Below are 17,427 nucleotides of genomic sequence, written 5' to 3' on the forward strand. Positions count from 1 at the left end.
GGACGTCGATTTTCAGTCTGGCGTCAGTTCTGAGCGGGACTCATCAGTAGAAGCTGCATTTTCCTGAAGATGGCGAACAGTTGGATCGCCGAAATATCGAATCAAGTTGATTTTAGGATGTTGCAGCAAATTCGAAGAGACTTTCAATATTTATTACGCCGGGAAAGCCTACGTAATCATATCTGCCAGCAACGATGTGTGTTGGCAACATTCCTGCCAAGTCTTTCTACAGTATCGCAGAAGGAACATCCAGCTTCTTGTAGCCTTACTACACGACCTCATTGACAATGGCGTGTTTGTCTCGTTAAAGGCAGTCTTGACTGATATCACCTCATTACGTCCAATCTCAAAGGTAACCAATGCTCACGACCGTTCTAGCGTGTATTTAAAGCACACCTTATTTGCATCCTTATAACGGCGCTACTAGCGCTGTTTTTATGTGACTGGCAGGAAATCTGAATAGACATTATCTTTCAGATTTAGAAACATGGCTACCAACTTTCGTTTATGTCGCAGAATTTCTTGCTGTTGCGATATTTTTCAGTCAGTATACATTTCTTTCCATTTTAACTAACGTTGTCAAGGTCTTGTGTTACTCTTGCGCTCATTTGTTACTACAGGCTTTCCTTGTCCGTGAAACTTCCTGGCAGATTAAAACTGTGTACCAGGCCGAGACTCGAAATCGGGACCTTTGTCTATCGCGGGCAAGTGCTCTGCCAACTGAGCTACCCAAGCACGACTCACGCCCCGTCCTCACAGCTTTACTTCTGCCAGTACCTCGTCTCCTCCCTTCCAAACTTTGGAAGTTCCGACGTAAAAACACAACCCTTTCCCGACCTGCGAAGGAACAAGGGTTAAGTTCCTTCGTGGAAGGTAGGAGACGAGGTACTGGCAGAAGTAAAGGTGTGAGGACGGGGCGTGAGTCGTGCTTGGGTAGCTCAGTTGCTAGAGCACTTGCCCGCGATAGGCAAAGGTCCCGAGTTCGAGTCTCGGCCCAGCACACCGTTTTAATCTGCCAGTAAGTTTCATCTCAGCGCACACTCCGTTGCAGAGCGAAAATCTCATTCTGGAAACTTTCCTTGTGCGTGTGTGCAGGTGTCGTTCCTGAAACTGCTGCTGCCGCTGGCGCGCCAGCTGGGCGCTACTGGCGTGCTGCTGGAGTGGGAGGACATGTTCCCGTGGGAGGGCGCCCTCCGGCCGCTGGCCGCGGCCAACTGCTACTCGCCGCAGGAGGTGCAGGCGCTGCTGCGCGCCGCCGAGGCCTCGCAGCTGGAGGTGATACCGCTGGTGCAGACCTTCGGCCACGTCGAGTTCGCGCTCAAGCACCGCGAGTTCGAGGGCCTGCGCGAGGTGCCGGAGTCGGCACAGGCGCTCTGCCCCTCGCTAAACGCCTCGCTCGACTTTGTCGAGAAGCTCATCGACCAGGTCAGTACGCACCTTTTTGTGGAGCACTCTCCATCGCCATACTGAATTTTACTACAGTCCTATTCACCACTAAGAAAGCCACCGTATCTACCGTCGTGTCTCTGTAGTTGTTCCTCCACGAAGGAACTTAACACTCGTTCACTCGAAGGTCGGGAATGGATCGTGTTTTTACGTCGGAACTCAACGTCAGTACCAGACGCCTATGCATTAAGAGAAAAAGGGGCAGTACTATGGAACTATCCAAATGGAACGGAAGTCGGTAGATACGATGTAGATGTGCAGGCAATCAAAGGACTGCAATTTTAGAAAAATTAGATGATTTATTCAAGAGGAAGAGCTTCACAGACTGAGATAGTCTATAACACATTGGTCCATCTCTGGCCCTTATGCATGCAGTTATTCGACTTGGCGTTATCGGCCGTTGTGGCCGAGCGGTTCTAGGCGCTTCGGTCCAGAACCGCGCTGCTGCTACGTTCGCAGGTTCGAATCCTGCCTCGGATATGGATGTGTGTGATATCCTTGCGTTAGTTAGGTTTAAGTAGTTCTAAGTCTATGGGACTGATGACCTCAGATGTTAAGTCCCATAGTGTTTAGAGCCATTTCAACCATTTTTGAATCTAAATGAGTATCAATGATCAATATGTCACCAGTTCGCGTAACTATTTCGGTGCGCCGTTTATTTATTTATTTTATTTTATTTTATTTTTTTGGAAGGCACCTTTAATGAAACATACCTCCCTCAACTGCATTTTAACTTGTAGTGACTCAGTTCAAATAGTTCAAATGGCTCTGAGCACTATGGGACTCAACATCTTAGGTCATAAGTCCCCTAGAACTTAGAACTACTTAAACCTAACTAACCTAAGGACATCACACACACCCATGCCCGAGGCAGGATTCGAACCTGCGACCGTAGCAGTCCCGCGTTTCCGGACTGCAGCGCCAGAACCGCTAGACCACCGCGGCCGGCGAGTGACTCAGTCTCTAGCCCATGTGCGGATGTTAATTCGAGGTTGGAATTCTGACAGGACATATGACAAGAGGACGCATAATAAACGACACGGTTCTCGTAACATAGCTTCACATGTCAGACAGGGACGAGCATCAACATATTCAGGAAGAGACGGTACCCAAAGCAACATTGACATTACACTGCCAAACAACAAACAGCCTACGCACGTCATCACTTGGGCAGTTAATGTCAACGTGACAACAAGTGACCACAACATAACAACCTTCCACCTGAAGCAAGGCAGCAAGACGATACACGAAGCAAAACCAAAGCTCTACCTCTTTCACAGAGCAGATTGAAAGAGACCTCAATAAACTGTACAAGACTGCGACCTGAACAATATTAGGGGAAATATAGACTATGATATAATATGAACAAATTATACAGCATGCACTAAAACATACCAGCAGCTTCAAACGTAAATCAGAAAGCAACACCATGCACAGACGATCTCACAAGACTAAAAAGGGACATTAGAATGAAACTAAAATTGTACCAGAGAGCCTGAACGTACATCGGCTGGCCAAGAACCTTCAAACGGACGCTTTTTGACGCCAAAAAACGTCACTGCAACCAGATGGTGGCAACACACACAGAAAGGATCGTTTTGTGGGAACCAGACAAAATAATAGCCCAAAACATTTAACCCCATTACTTGTTGGTGCGCTCTGGCAGAATGATGGTATAATTTCTGCTGAGTAAAGTCCTCTCCGATGATGTACAACAACGAACGCACGCGGAGATAATCTATTTACTACGTACAACATAGCTACACTCGCCTGCCCCTGTACGCATAAGTAGGTTGTGGTAGCTGTAACAGATACAGAGGACAAAAAAGCACCTGGTCCAGAAGGGGTGCATTCAGACATAATCAAAAGAATAGCACTACAGATCACCTCATACTTAACAGAATTAATAAACGACGTCTTAAAGGTAGAAAACCTCTAATGCATTGTTGTTGTTGTTGTTGTGGTCTTCAGTCCTGAGACTGGTTTGATGCAGCTCTACATGCTACTCTATCCTGTGCAAGCTTCTTCATCTCCCAGTACCTACTGCAACCTACATCCTTCTGAATCTGCTTACTGTATTCATCTCTTGGTCCCCCCCTACGATTTTTACCCTCCACGCTGCCCTCCAATACTAAATTGGTGATCCCTTGATGCCTCAGAACATGTCCTACCAACCGATCCCTTCTTCTGGTCAAGTTGTGCCACAAACTTCTCTTCTCCCCAATCCTATTCAATACTTCCTCATTAGTTATGTGATCTACCCATCTAATCTTCAGCATTCTTCTGTAGCACCACATTTCGAAAGCTTCTATTCTCTTCTTGTCCAAACTATTTACCTTCCATGTTTCACTTCCATACATGGCTACACTCCATACAAATACTTACAGAAATGACTTCCTGACACTTAAAACTATACTCGCTGTTAACAAATTTCTCTTCTTCAGAAACGCTTTCCTTGCCATTGCCAGTCTACATTTTATATCCTCTCTACTTCGACCATCATCAGTTATTTTGCTCCCCAAATAGCAAAACTCCTTTACTACTTTAAGTGTCTGATTTCCTAATCTAATACCCTCAACATCAACCGACTTAATTCGACAACATTCCATTATCCTCGTTTTGCTTTTGTTGATGTTCATCTTATATCCTCCCTTCAAGACACCATACATTCCGTTCAACTGATCTTCCAAGTCCTTTGCTGTCTCTGACAGAATTACAATGTCATCGGCGAACCTCAACGTTTTTATTTCTTCTCCATGGATTTTAATACCTACTCCGAATTTTTCTTTTGTTTCCTTTACTGGTTGCTCAATATACAGATTGAATAACACCGGGGAGAGGCTACAACCCTGTCTTACTCCCTTCCCAACCACTGCTTCCCTTTCATGTCCCTCGACTCTTATAACTGCCATCTGGTTTCTGTACAAATTGTAAATAGCCTTTCGCTCCCTGTATTTTACCCCTGCCACCTTTAGAATTTGAAAGAGAGTATTCCAGTCAACATTGTCAAAAGCTTTCTCTAAGTCTACAAATGCTAGGAATGTATGTTTGCCTTTCCTTAATCTATTTTCTAAGATAAGTCGTAAGGTCAGTATTGCCTCACGTGTTCCAGTATTTCTACGGAATCCAAACTGATCTTCCCCGAGGTCGGCTTCTACTAGTTTTTCCATTCGTCTGTAAAGAATTCGTGTTAGTATTTTGCAGCTGTGGCTTATTAAACTGATTGTTCGGTAATTTTCACATCTGTCAACACCTGCTTTCTTTGGGATTGGAATTATTATATTCTTCTTGAAGTCTGAGGGTATTTCGCCTGTTTCATACATCTTGCTCACCAGATGGTAGAGTTTTGTCAGGACTGGCTCTCCCAAGGCCGTCAGTAGTTCCAATGGAATGTTGTCTACTCCGGGGGCCTTGTTTCGACTCAGGTCTTTCAGTGCTCTGTCAAACTCTTCACGCAGTATCGTATCTCCCATTTCGTCTTTATCTACATCCTCTTCCATTTCCATAATATTGTCCTCAAGTGCATCGCCCTTGTATAGACCCTCTATATACTCCTTCCACCTTTCTGCTTTCCCATCTTTGCTTAGAAATGGGTTTCCATCTGAGCTCTTCATGTTCATACAAGTGGTTTTCTTATCTCCAAAGGTCTCTTTAATTTTCCTGTAGGCAGTATCTATCCTACCCCTAGTGAGATAAGCCTCTACATCCTTACATTTGTCCTCTAGCCATCCCTGCTTAGCCATTTTGCGCTTCCTGTCGATCTCATTTTTGAGACGTTTGTATTCCTTTTTGCCTGCTTCATTTACTGCATTTTTATATTTTCTCCTTTCATCAATTAAATTCAATATTTCTTCTGTTACCCAAGGATTTCTACTAGCCCTCGTCTTTTTACCTACTTGATCCTCTGCTGCCTTCGCTACTTCATCCCTCAAAGCTACCCATTCTTCTTCTACTGTATTTCTTTCCCCCATTCCTGTCAATCGTTCCCGTATGCTCTCCCTGAAACTCTGAACAAGCTCTGGTTATTTCAGTTTATCCAGGTCCCATCTCCTTAAATTCCCACCTTTTTGCAGTTTCTTCAGTTTTAATCTACAGGTCATAACCAATAGATTGTGGTCAGAGTCCACATCTGCCCCTGGAAATGTCTTACAATTTAAAACCTGGTTCCTAAATCTCTGTCTTACCATTATATAATCTATCTGATACCTTTTAGTATCTCCAGGGTTCTTCCATGTATACAACCTTCTATCACGATTCTTAAACCAAGTGTTAGCTATGATTAAGTTGTGCTCTGTGCAGAATTCTACCAGGCGGCTTCCTCTTTCATTTCTTAGCCCCAATCCATATTCACCTACTACGTTTCCTTCTCTCCCTTTTCCTACTCTCGAATTCCAGTCACCCATGACTATTAAATTTTTGTCTCCCTTCACTATCTGAATAATTTCTTTTATTTCATCATACAATTCTTCAATTTCTTCGTCATCTGCAGAGCTAGTTGGCATATAAACTTGTACTACTGTAGTAGGTGTGGGCTTCGTATCTATCTTGGCCACAATAATGCGTTCACTATGCTGTTTGTAGTAGCTTACCCGCATTCCTATTTTCCTATCCATTATTAAACCAACGCCTGCATTACCCCTATTTGACTTTGTGTTTATAACCCTGTAGTCACCTGACCAGAAGTCTTGTTCCTCCTGCCACCGAACTTCACTAATTCCCACTATATCTAACTTTAACCTATCCATTTCCCTTTTTAAATTTTCTAACCTACCTGCCCGATTAAGGGATCTGACATTCCACGCTCCGATCCGTAGAATGCCAGTTTTCTTTCTCCTGATAACGACATCCTCTTGTGTAGTCCCCGCTTGGAGATCGGAATGGGGGACTATTTTACCTCCGGAATATTTTACCCAAGCGGACGCCATCATCATTTAATCATACAGTAAAGCTGCATGCCCTCGGGAAAAATTACGGCCGTAGTTTCCCCTTGCTTTCAGCCGTTCGCAGTACCAGCACAGTATTAATGCGTTAATCATCTATAAATTGGCGCACAGAGATCCCTCAGACCCAAAAACAAATTGGCCAGTTTGGCTTGCAGTGTTTCAGAAGTCACGACAGTTGGAGGTGTTGCAGTCCCTGTATAGCAGTCTCTTTGATTACTTCAGGACAGAGTAGCAGATTGGCGGATGGGCGATCTGAAAGTAATTGAAAGAATTACCAAGAGTTTCCCACAGGGGTCGAGCTGTAGATTTACTTTATAGGACATAACTGTTGAACCACTTCTGTACCTACTGAATGGGGATAATAGTAGAGATGGACTGTTCGCGTTTGGCCGGCCGGTGTGGCCCAGCGGTTCTAGGCGCTTCAGTCTGGAACTGCGCGACCGCTACGGTCGCAGCTTCGAATCCTGCCTCGGGCATGGATGTGTGTGATGTCCTTAGGTTAGTTAGGTTTAAGTAGTTCTAAGTTCTATGGAACTGATGACCTGAGATGTTAAGTCCCATAGTGCTCAGAGCCATTTTTTTGTTCGCGTTTGCATATGACGTACTGGTGGTAGTATCTACGAACAACAGAGCTCGGTAGAAGAGAAAGCCAGTGGCACACTGAACACAATCTCTCGATGGTACAGCGCAAACGAACTCTAATTTGCCGAGACAAAAACAACATACACATTACTGAAGAGTCGACTGGGAAGGGATTCTTCGGTCAAAATTGGGGACACAAACATAAAAAGAACAATGTTACACGCTATATGAGAGTGTACGTCGATCAAAGATTAAATTTTCATGAACACATAGTTAGAACTACACACGGAGCAGCAAAAATACCGCATAAGCTTGCAAAATTAAACTCGGGGAAATGCAGACTTCTTTTATCAGTTACTCGACCATACCCTGGGCGCTATTCGAATCAGTACTTTATTTTGCAGCCGGTATATGGGCAAACCGATCAATGCTCGTCACAAACAGAACAGCAATTAGAAGTGGGCCAAGGAGTGTCGTGCTTAAACTGCCAAACTGGTCTGTCTATGTGGCGCGAAAAGTAACACTCGTACTTAATTTTCTCACGAATAATTATTGATTTTTGAAATAGATGAAAACTGAAACCAATAATAACGATTCAAACATTGTCCCCTGCAATTTCAAACGGATTATTACGCCTGTAGTGCTCAGAAAGCTTGGATTGCACAGATCCACATTTAACCTTGTAAATGGAAATGTCGTGTGGCTAGGGCCTCCCGTCGGGTAGACCGTTCGCCTGGTGCAGGTCTTTCGATTTGACGCCACTTCGGCGACCTGCGCGTCGATGGGGATGAAATGACGATGGTTAGGACAACACAACACCCAGTCCCCGAGCGGAGAAAATCTCCGACCCAGCCGGGAATCGTACCCGGGCCCTTAGGATTGACAGTCTGTCACGCTGACCACTCAGCTACCGGGGCGGACATTTAACCTTATGACCAAGACAGACTAACTCGAAAAGTTCTCATTCTTTCGAAGCGAAGTTATGCATCGTCATCTTCATAAAAATATATCTCAGAGTTGTGGGTTTCGGTTGAGTGATTACGGCCCTGGGTGGAACTGCTGGGCAGCGCTTGTGGTGTCGCGTGTATTCGATGCCACAACCAGTTCTCATTCACTGTAATAGGCCCGCTGCAACCTGAAGATTTCAACCGATTACTTTCAGGAAATAATGTGGAATTTTTACGAAGTGATGAAATGGGCGGGCTCGAAAATCATATATTCAATAGATCTCCATCTTCTTTCGTACTCTTCAAGTAATGTGCAGTGTGTGAAAAAGAGTACTTTTCGTTGTGCCATATGTTAGGGTTTGCTCCCGCTCCACTTACGTATGGAGAGCTCAAATAATGACTGCTTAAATGCCTCCGAGCGCATTGTAATTAGTCTAATCTTGTCGTAGCGGTCCCTACTGGAGAGATACGTAATTCGTCGTTCTTGTCTCCAGCCACAACACTAGGTTGATGCAGCTCTCCACGCCAGACTGTCGTGTGCAAGCCTCTTCACCTCTGATTAACTATTGCTACCTGCATCCATTTGAACCTGATTACTCTTAGTGGAGCATTGGTCTTCCTTTACACTTTTTTCGTCACCACAGTTACTTCCATTACCAAACCGAGTATTTTCTTGATGACTCGGGATGTGTCCTTTCAACCGATTTCTTCTTTTATTCAAGTTGTACCATAAATTCCTTTTCCTTCCAATTCGATTGACAACCTCTTCTGTAGTTAGCCGATCTAAAACTGATCGCATAACGGTAACCTCGCAAACGTCGGATCGTGACATTTAGCAGGCCACACAGAGCTGATTTTAGCGACGGGCGACAGACATTACCGGCGGATTCTTGAAGACCTGCAGTCACCGCCTGTGCATTTGTGGAGGCGCGGCCTTGAGACCATCGTCCGCAGTGCTGAGAACTGCTTTTCCTGCCACTCAGTAGACACGCATACCGGCGGATCTCAGCGACGGGCCTTGATCAGCCAAGTCCTTGCTTGAGTTATCGGTGGGCCGATGAATGTCGCGCTAATCCGGTAGGAAGACGTGCCCAGGTCGCCTACCCTGCAGTTTTTCTCACACTGTTTTAAGGAAACTGTTGGGTGAAAAAGTTAGTTTTCAAGGCAGTTATAACTTTATATTGTCAGATTCATGACGAAGTTCCTGTCATTTCGCTAATGGTTATATTTACTGAGGTATTTCGTATACGCTGGGCGTGACTATAAAATAACGCAACTATTGCTGTAGAATAGTTTATTTAAAAAACATAGATATTTAGCTAACGTCACCCTCAATATACTTCCCTCCTGTATCCCTATGAGACTTTGTGAATTTTCTGTTGATGGAAACAGTGCCGGAAGTCTTTCTCTCTGAGCTCCTCGAAGACGCGTGGACATTTTCGTTCATTACTTCGACGAACTGAAACCTTGTTCCTTCTAATGCAGATTTGACCTTCGGAAATAAATAAAAGTCACTTCGTGTTAGGTCAGGGGAATAAGATGATTGGCCTAACACTTAGACGCTAGAAACATGAGCCGGTGCGTTGAGTTTATGTAGAACCAATGACTTGGTCTTCCACAATTCGGTTGGTTTTATTTATTATTTTCTCACGGAAACCTCGAGGTAGCAGTGTTCATTAATAGTGAAGATACACAGTTCCGTGAATATAAAAACGAAGGCCAGTCTCATCGCTTTAAATTTTGATTTGCTCGTTCGAACTTCCTTCGCTCTCGATGAAATTGGACCCTTCCAGTGCATGGATTGGCGCTTAATTTCTGTATCATAAATGAAAATCCAAGACTCCTCACATATTACCACTCTTTCTAAGAAATTACAATCTTTTTCATTGGCATTCAAAGTGTCAGTACAAACATTTGCACGATCTTCATTTTATTCGATCGTGAGATTTTTCAGCACTAGGTTTGCACTTACTTTCCTCCTGTTCAATTGGTTATGTAAAATTTGCCTTACGCATTCTCTGCCAATTCCTACGGTTTTAGCAATCATCGAATGCTCAATCGGCGGTCGGATCGAATCAGATTACCTAATTTTGCTATATTTTCATCCGTGTTTGATGTTGAAGGACGTCCCGGATATGATACGAGTACATCTCCATTTTTTCTCGGACACCTAGAAAACGCTTGAACTACTCAGAAACCCGCGTACGTGATAAACAGTCCTCGCTATCCACTTATGTTAATGTAAGATAAGTTCTATCAGCAATTTTGCAAATTTCATGTGAAACTTCACAATTATTAAACTTATTTTTCCGGCAAACCAAAATAACAGGTCTTAACGAAGACCACGATCACAGTAATTTGTCTACAGACACCAGAGATGCCACATTTGACTCTGAAGGCTTCGCGCTTGACAGCTGTTGGTCTTTCATCGTAGGCACATACTTACTAGGTAACTGCATCAGTGGTCACACTTCGTAAGTGACACACTGTCAGAAATTCGAAAAGTTTCCATTGGAGAAATGGAGGTCGCTACGAACTTACGTTGGATTCACATTGGACTGTATATTGCAGCCTATGAAGTTTGGCAAACATTTTTCTTTAGACTTCGTAGGACGTCTCTATCTATCGCCAGTCTCGAGAAAACTGATGTTACATGGGGCACTAATTTGCGACAGCATGCGCCAACAATAAGGCTACAGTGAAATACATAACACTCTTCATATCTAACAAATGGTTTAAGATGTCGAAACGAGGTTTTGGCAAACGACAGCACATAAAGAGGAGAGTATTTCGACATAGGGTAAACTGTTATTAACAACGCTATACGAGTAACTTCAGACGTTTGCAATGGTATGATGTAATTTTTTAACAAGACATCGATAGCTGGTGGGATGTGAATGAGTGTGGCTTTGCAACAAGAAAACTCAAGAAATTACACCTTCATACTTATACCGAGAATGTTCTTTTTCATATGTCATTGGTCTGATTTTTTCCTCAGGTCCTGTTTAAAGTACCACTAATTCATTAGTCTGTCGCAGCTGGAACTGCACTAGGATGCTACCGAGGTGACATTGCGTAAACTCCGCTTTATTTTGCCAAAAGAAGCAAATTTTAACATTGCAACTAGAGGAATGTAGGTGGTATTCCAAATTCGCCATTGATGAATGAAAAGCTTTGAGATGCCAGCAAGTTTTAGTAGCTGCAAGTCTAGTAAAGGGGGTTAACCAATGACCACATCGACAGACTTTCACAACCGAGTCGTAAAATACCTTGTATGTGAAAACTGACGAACGTAAGACAAACAGAAATGTAAAATGTGATATGGCGTACAGAGAGATGGTTTTTAGCGTTCTAAAAACAACAACAGTGGGAAACGAGGGAATACCTCAAAAACCTGAAAGCAGACAGCGTTTCCTGATGTGAGCGAAAATCGAACATAATATCTCATAAATAGCACCGGCGTCCTTTGTAATGAAATGTTTCTAGATGCAGAAAGTAAGACATATTGTAAATATGTTTCATTACGAAGCACTGATGATGCTGTATTTTGATAAAGCGGAACGCATTTGGTGACAAAAATACACGTTTCGTTGCAGTTGCAAAGACAGTTTTAAAATACCTCCAATAATTTCAGAAATGATCTCCGAAATGTGTGGGTATCTTGAAAGAGGAGAAAAGGAGAAAGGGTATAAGTTGTATAAAACAACACTGTAGTGAGCAGTAACAAAATGCAACATTTTGTTACTGTTCACTACAGTGTTGTATGTTCTACGTTCGTTGTTGTAGGCTATTGCCCGTAATTGTGCTACGTCCACTATTTTATAGGTATTACGAATTAATACTAGTTTACAAATTCTTCTGTTATCCTTGGATAACAAAAGAAATATTCAATTTAATTGGTGAAAGGAGAAAATATAAAAATGCAGTAAATGAAGCAGGCAAAAAGGAATACTAACGTCTCAAAAATGAGATCGACAGGAAGTGCAAAATGGCTAAGCAGGGATGGCTAGAGGACAAATGTAAGGATGTAGAGGCATATCTCACTAGGGGTAAGATAGATACTGCCTACAGGAAAATTATAGTGACCTTTGGAGATAAGAGAACCACTTGTATGAACATCAAGAGCTCAGATGGAAACCCAGTTCTAAGCAAAGAAGGGAAAGCAGAAAGGTGGAAGGAGTATATAGAGGGTCTATACAAGGGCGATGTACTTGAGGACAATATTATGGAAATGGAAGAGGATGTAGATGAAGATGAAATGGGAGATACGATACTGCGTGAAGAGTTTGACAGAGCACTGAAAGACCTGAGTCGAAACAAGGCCCCCGGAGTAGACAGCATTCCATTGGAACTACTGACGGCCTTGGGAGAGCCAGTCCTGACAAAACTCTACCATCTGGTGAGCAAGATGTATGAAACAGACGAAATACCCTCAGACTTCAAGAAGAATATAATAATTCCAGTCCCAAAGAAAGCAAGTGTTGACAGATGTGAAAATTACCGAACTATCAGTTTAATAAGCCACAGCTGCAAAATACTAACACGAATTCTTTACAGACGAATGGAAAAACTAGTAGAAGCCGACCTCGGGGAAGATCAGTTTGGATTCCGTAGAAATACTGGAACACGTGAGGCAATACTGACCTTACGACTTATCTTAGAAGAAAGATTAAGGAAAGGCAAACCTACGTTTCTAGAATTTGTAGACTTAGAGAAAGCTTTTGACAATGTTGATTGGAATACTCTCTTTCAAATTCTAAAGGTGGCAGGGGTAAAATACAGGGAGCGAAAGGCTATTTACAATTTGTACAGAAACCAGATGGCAGTTATAAGAGTCGAGGGGCATGAAAGGGAAGCAGTGGTTGGGAAGGGAGTAAGACAGGGTTGTAGCCTCTCCCCGACGTTATTCAATCTGTATATTGAGCAAGCAGTAAACGAAACAAAAGAAAAATTCGGAGTTGGTGTTAAAATCCATGGAGAAGAAATAAAAACCTTGAGGTTTGCTGATGACATTGTAATTCTGTCAGAGGACCTGGAAGACCTGGAAGAGCAGTTGAACGGAATGGACAGTGTCTTGAAAGGAGGATATAAGATGAACATCAACAAAAGCAAAACGAGAATAATGGAATGTGGTCAAATTAAGTCGGGTGATGCTGAGGGAATTAGATAAAGAAATGAGACACGTAAAGTAGTAAAGGAGTTTTGCTATTTGGGGAGCAAAATAACTGATGATGGTCGAAGTAGAGAAGATATAAAATGTAGACTGGCAGTGGCAAGGAAAGCGTTTCTGAAGAAGAGAAATTTGTTAACATCGTGTATAGACTTACGTGTCAGGAAGTCGTTTCTGAAAGTATTTGTATGGTGTGTAGCCATGTATGGAAGTGAAACATGGAAGGTAAATAGTTTGGACAAGAAGAGAATAGAAGCTTTCGAAATGTGGTGCTACAGAAGAATGCTGAAGATTAGATGGGTACATCACATAACTAATGAGGAAGTATTGAATAGGATTGGGGAGAAGAGAAGTTTGTGGCACAACTTGACCAGAAGAAGGGATCGGTTGGTAGGACATATTCTGAGGCATCAAGGGATCACCAATTTAGTATTGGAGGGCAGCGTGGAGGGTAAAAATCGTAGGGGGAGACCAAGAGATGAATACACTAAGCAGATTCAGAAGGATGTAGGTTGCAGTAGGTACTGGGAGATGAAGAAGCTTGCACAGGATAGAGTAGCATGGAGAGCTGCATCAAACCAGTCTCAGGACTGAAGACCACAACAACAACAACAACTAGTTTACAAATGCACAAACAGCCAGAGACTGCAACAATTTTCTTCCTAGCATCATCCATACGTTCTTTCGAAGATATGAAAAGTTTTAAAAGTGTGACAATGTACTGCGATTAACAAAATGCCTGTAACACGCCGCACTGTACAACGTACCTGGGTTGAGGCACAGTCACATCTCCTGAAATCCGACGGCCATGGCGTCTGGCCTGTTGAGCAACGTGATAGTCCTGGATCGGCAAATAAATCATGAAAATATGACGGTTTGCCCCCACACACGAAGTGACCCGGCCGGCGAGCAGACCGACAGGCAGATGGGACGCACATGGCCCGCACGTTAGTGGGAAACGACGGGCCTCAGATCGGCGCGATAGATCTACCGGAGATACCTACCAAACTGGCCCACGGCTCTCGCCCGTTAATGAACGGTTCGCCTTTCTGAGCTTGTTCTGCCTCGTGATGGCTGGGTGTTGTGTGCTGTCCTTAGGTTAGTTAGGTTTAAGTAGTTCTAAGTTCTAGGGGACTGATGACCATAGATGTTAAGTCCCATAGTGCTCAGAGCCATTTGAACCATTTTTTTCTGAGCTTGTGTAACTGTGAAAATAGCAAAGTACGTCTTCATAAACTCTGACGACTAGGATACCAAACGTAAGTACAGAAACGTGCCTTAAATTACGACCTAATACCAATAAAACCAGCGTCTTCAAGAATATAAGGCATTTAGTTCCTCTTCGCTATCAGCAGTTGGCACTACCAACAAAGCTAAGCCTTGTCGGCTAATTTTACAAGGTCATATACTCTGAAGAGCCAAAGAAACTGGTACACCCGCCTAATTCCATGTAGGGCCCCCGCAGGTACATAGAAATGCCGCAACACTAGATGACACAGACTCGACTAATTTCTGAAGTAGTGCTGGAGGGAATTGACACCATGAATCCTGCAGGGCTGTCCATGAATCCGTAAGGGTACGATGGGGTGGAGATCTCTTCTGAACAGCACATTGCAAGGCATCTCAGATATGCTCAATAATGTTGTCTGGGGAGTTTGGTGACCAGCGGAAGTGTTTAAACTCAGAAGAGTGTTCCTGGAGGCACACTGTAGCAATTCTGGACATGTGAGGTGTCGCATTGTTCTGCTGGAATAGCCCTAGTCCATCGGAATACGTAGTGGACATGAATGGATGCAGGTCATCAGAGAGGATGCTTACGTACGTGTCAGAGTCGCATGTAGACGTATCAGGGATCCCATACCACTCCAACTGCGCACGCCCCACGCCACTACAGAGCCCCCACAAGCTTAAACAGTCCCCTGCTAACATGCAGGGTCCATGTTTCCATGCCGTCCGAAGTGGCCGAGCGGTTGTAGGCGCTACAGTCTGGAACCGCGCGACCGCTACGGTCGCAGGTTCGAATCCTGCCTCGGGCATGGATGTGTGTGGTGTCCTTAGGTTAGTTAGGTTTAAGTAGTTCTAAGTACTAGGGGACGGATGACCTCAGTAGTTAAGTCCCATAGTACTCACAGTCATTTGAACCATGTCTCCATACCCGTACACGTCCATCTCCTCGATACAATCTGAAACGAGACTTGTTCGACCAAGCAATATGTTTCCAATCATCAACAATCCAACGTCGGTTGTGAAGGGCTCAGGAGAGGCGTACAGCTTTGTGTCATGCAGTCATCAAGGGTACACGAGTGGGCCTTCAGCTCCGAAAGCCCATATCGATGATGTTTAGTTGAATGATTCGCACGCTGACACTTGTTGATGGCCAAGCATTGAAATCTGCAGCAATTTGCGGAGCGGTTGCACTACCGTGACGTTGAAGGATTCTCTTCAGTCGTCGTTGGTCCCGTTCTTGCAGGATCTTTTTCCGGCCGCAGATATATCGGAGGTCTGTTGTTTTACAGGATTCCTGATATTCACGGTACACTCGTGAAATGGTCGACGGGAAAATCCCCACATCACCGCTACCTCGGAGATGATGTGTCCCATCGCTCGTGCGCCGACTATAACACCGAGTTCAAACTCTCACTTAAATCTTGATAACCTGGCATAGTAGCAGCAGTAGCCGATCTAACATCTGCGCCGGTCACTTGTGGCCTTATATAAGCGTTGCCGTCCGCAGTGCCGTATTCTGCCTCTTCACATCTCTGTATTTGAATACGTATGCCTATACGTTTCTTTGGCGTTTAAATCTAGCCGGCCGCTGTGGCCGAGCTGTTTTAGGCGCTTCAGTCTGGAACCGCGCTGCTGCTACGGTCGCTTGTTCGAATCCTGCTTCGGGCATGGCTGTGTGTGATATCCTTAGGTTAGTTAGGATTAAGTAGTTCTATGTCTAGTGGACTGATGACCTCAGATGACCTCCCATAGTACTTAGAGCCATTTGAAGCTTCAGTCTATGTTAGTTATCCGGACTGACGCCACTACAATTTCTAAATAGATTGCTGCTTGTCATCAGGAATCATATGTTCGTGTGGCTTCTGTACATAAACCCCTCCGATGTGTTTGCACTGTGACGCGACAGAATTAATAAGCAAACTCGTGAGTAAAATTGTTCTAAGTTCGAATAGCCGGCGTTATTTAGTTACGTCGAAGAATCGCCAGCCAACAATGGGAAACGTAAACATTTGAAGCGGCTAGTGGCTCAGGAAGACAGCCATCTCGACGCACTTCAGAGAGACTGCGAGTATCTCGGCAGAAAATAGTTAGAACCGTGCAGACCAAACCGCCTATGTTACTCTCGTAACATTTCGTAAGAGACAATAGATAGGATGCAACAATGTCTAATTCGAGTGCGACTAATTTGACATATTTCGAGACAGGCTAAAATCAGACACTACAGTACAGTTGTACTACCAGAAGTACTCTACGCATCAGAAACGACCACAATCGGACCATCAGGCATCACAGAGACAGAAAACATAGATTGTAGAATCGTCAGAAAAGGTTTTGGAGCAGTACACAGAGATGGTACATCGTTGAAAAGACCAACCAAAGGAATATATGAAAACCAAAACAGGCTCACAGACATGTTCAGAAAACGCCAACATTGTATGGACACGTACATAGAATGAACAGCAACAGACTCTAAAGGAGGATTTTTGATGTAGTAAACAGTTCAATCAGAAAAAGCTGTTGGTTTCAAGAAATAGAAGAAGACATAAAACAAGCAGGGATCAGTACTGAAATGATAGGTGAAACAGACAAATTCAGAAACAAAATTACGAACACGAAATTGAAATAAAAGAAAGGAAGAAAATAGGCAAAAGATAGACAGAGGAAAGGAAACAGGAACACAGCCAAAGAACGAAGAGGTTTTCGGAAGAGAAGAAGCAGAAGGAAGCAAGAAAAAAATGAATAAATATGTAATATTCAAAGTAATCACTGTCCTGGATGCAAAAATGTGTAATAATGGGCAACAATAATGGTGTGGTGAACGTGAAGTTGTCGAAGTTGAGAGATTATAGGAGACTGCAAATGACTTCGACAAAATTTCTAGTTGGTGTGATGAATGGTAACTAGCTTTAAATGAATAAAAACGCAACATAATCCGAATGAGCTGGAAAAAGAAAACCCGTAATTTTCGGATACACCGTTAGTAGCGTCCTGCTCGAGACAGTCACGCCATTTAAATATCTCGGCATAACGTTGCATAGCGATATGAAATAGAAAGAGCATGTAAGGACTGCTGTAGGGAAGAGAATGTCCGACTTCGGTTTATTGGGAGAAT

General features: G+C 43.6%; 1 protein-coding gene across 1 annotated transcript in view; it reads left to right on the forward strand.

The window, feature by feature from the left end:
* LOC126188452 (hexosaminidase D-like) overlaps window positions 1-17,427 on the forward strand; it is a 355,740-nt gene that overhangs the window by 173,701 nt on the left and 164,612 nt on the right. The window contains exon 5 of the mRNA XM_049930057.1: window positions 1,096-1,425. Coding sequence (XP_049786014.1) covers window positions 1,096-1,425 — 330 coding nt within the window. The remainder of the gene's footprint in view (window positions 1-1,095; window positions 1,426-17,427) is intronic.

Source organism: Schistocerca cancellata, chromosome 5 (genome assembly GCF_023864275.1).
Source record: "Schistocerca cancellata isolate TAMUIC-IGC-003103 chromosome 5, iqSchCanc2.1, whole genome shotgun sequence".
NCBI classification, from domain to species: domain Eukaryota; kingdom Metazoa; phylum Arthropoda; class Insecta; order Orthoptera; family Acrididae; genus Schistocerca; species Schistocerca cancellata.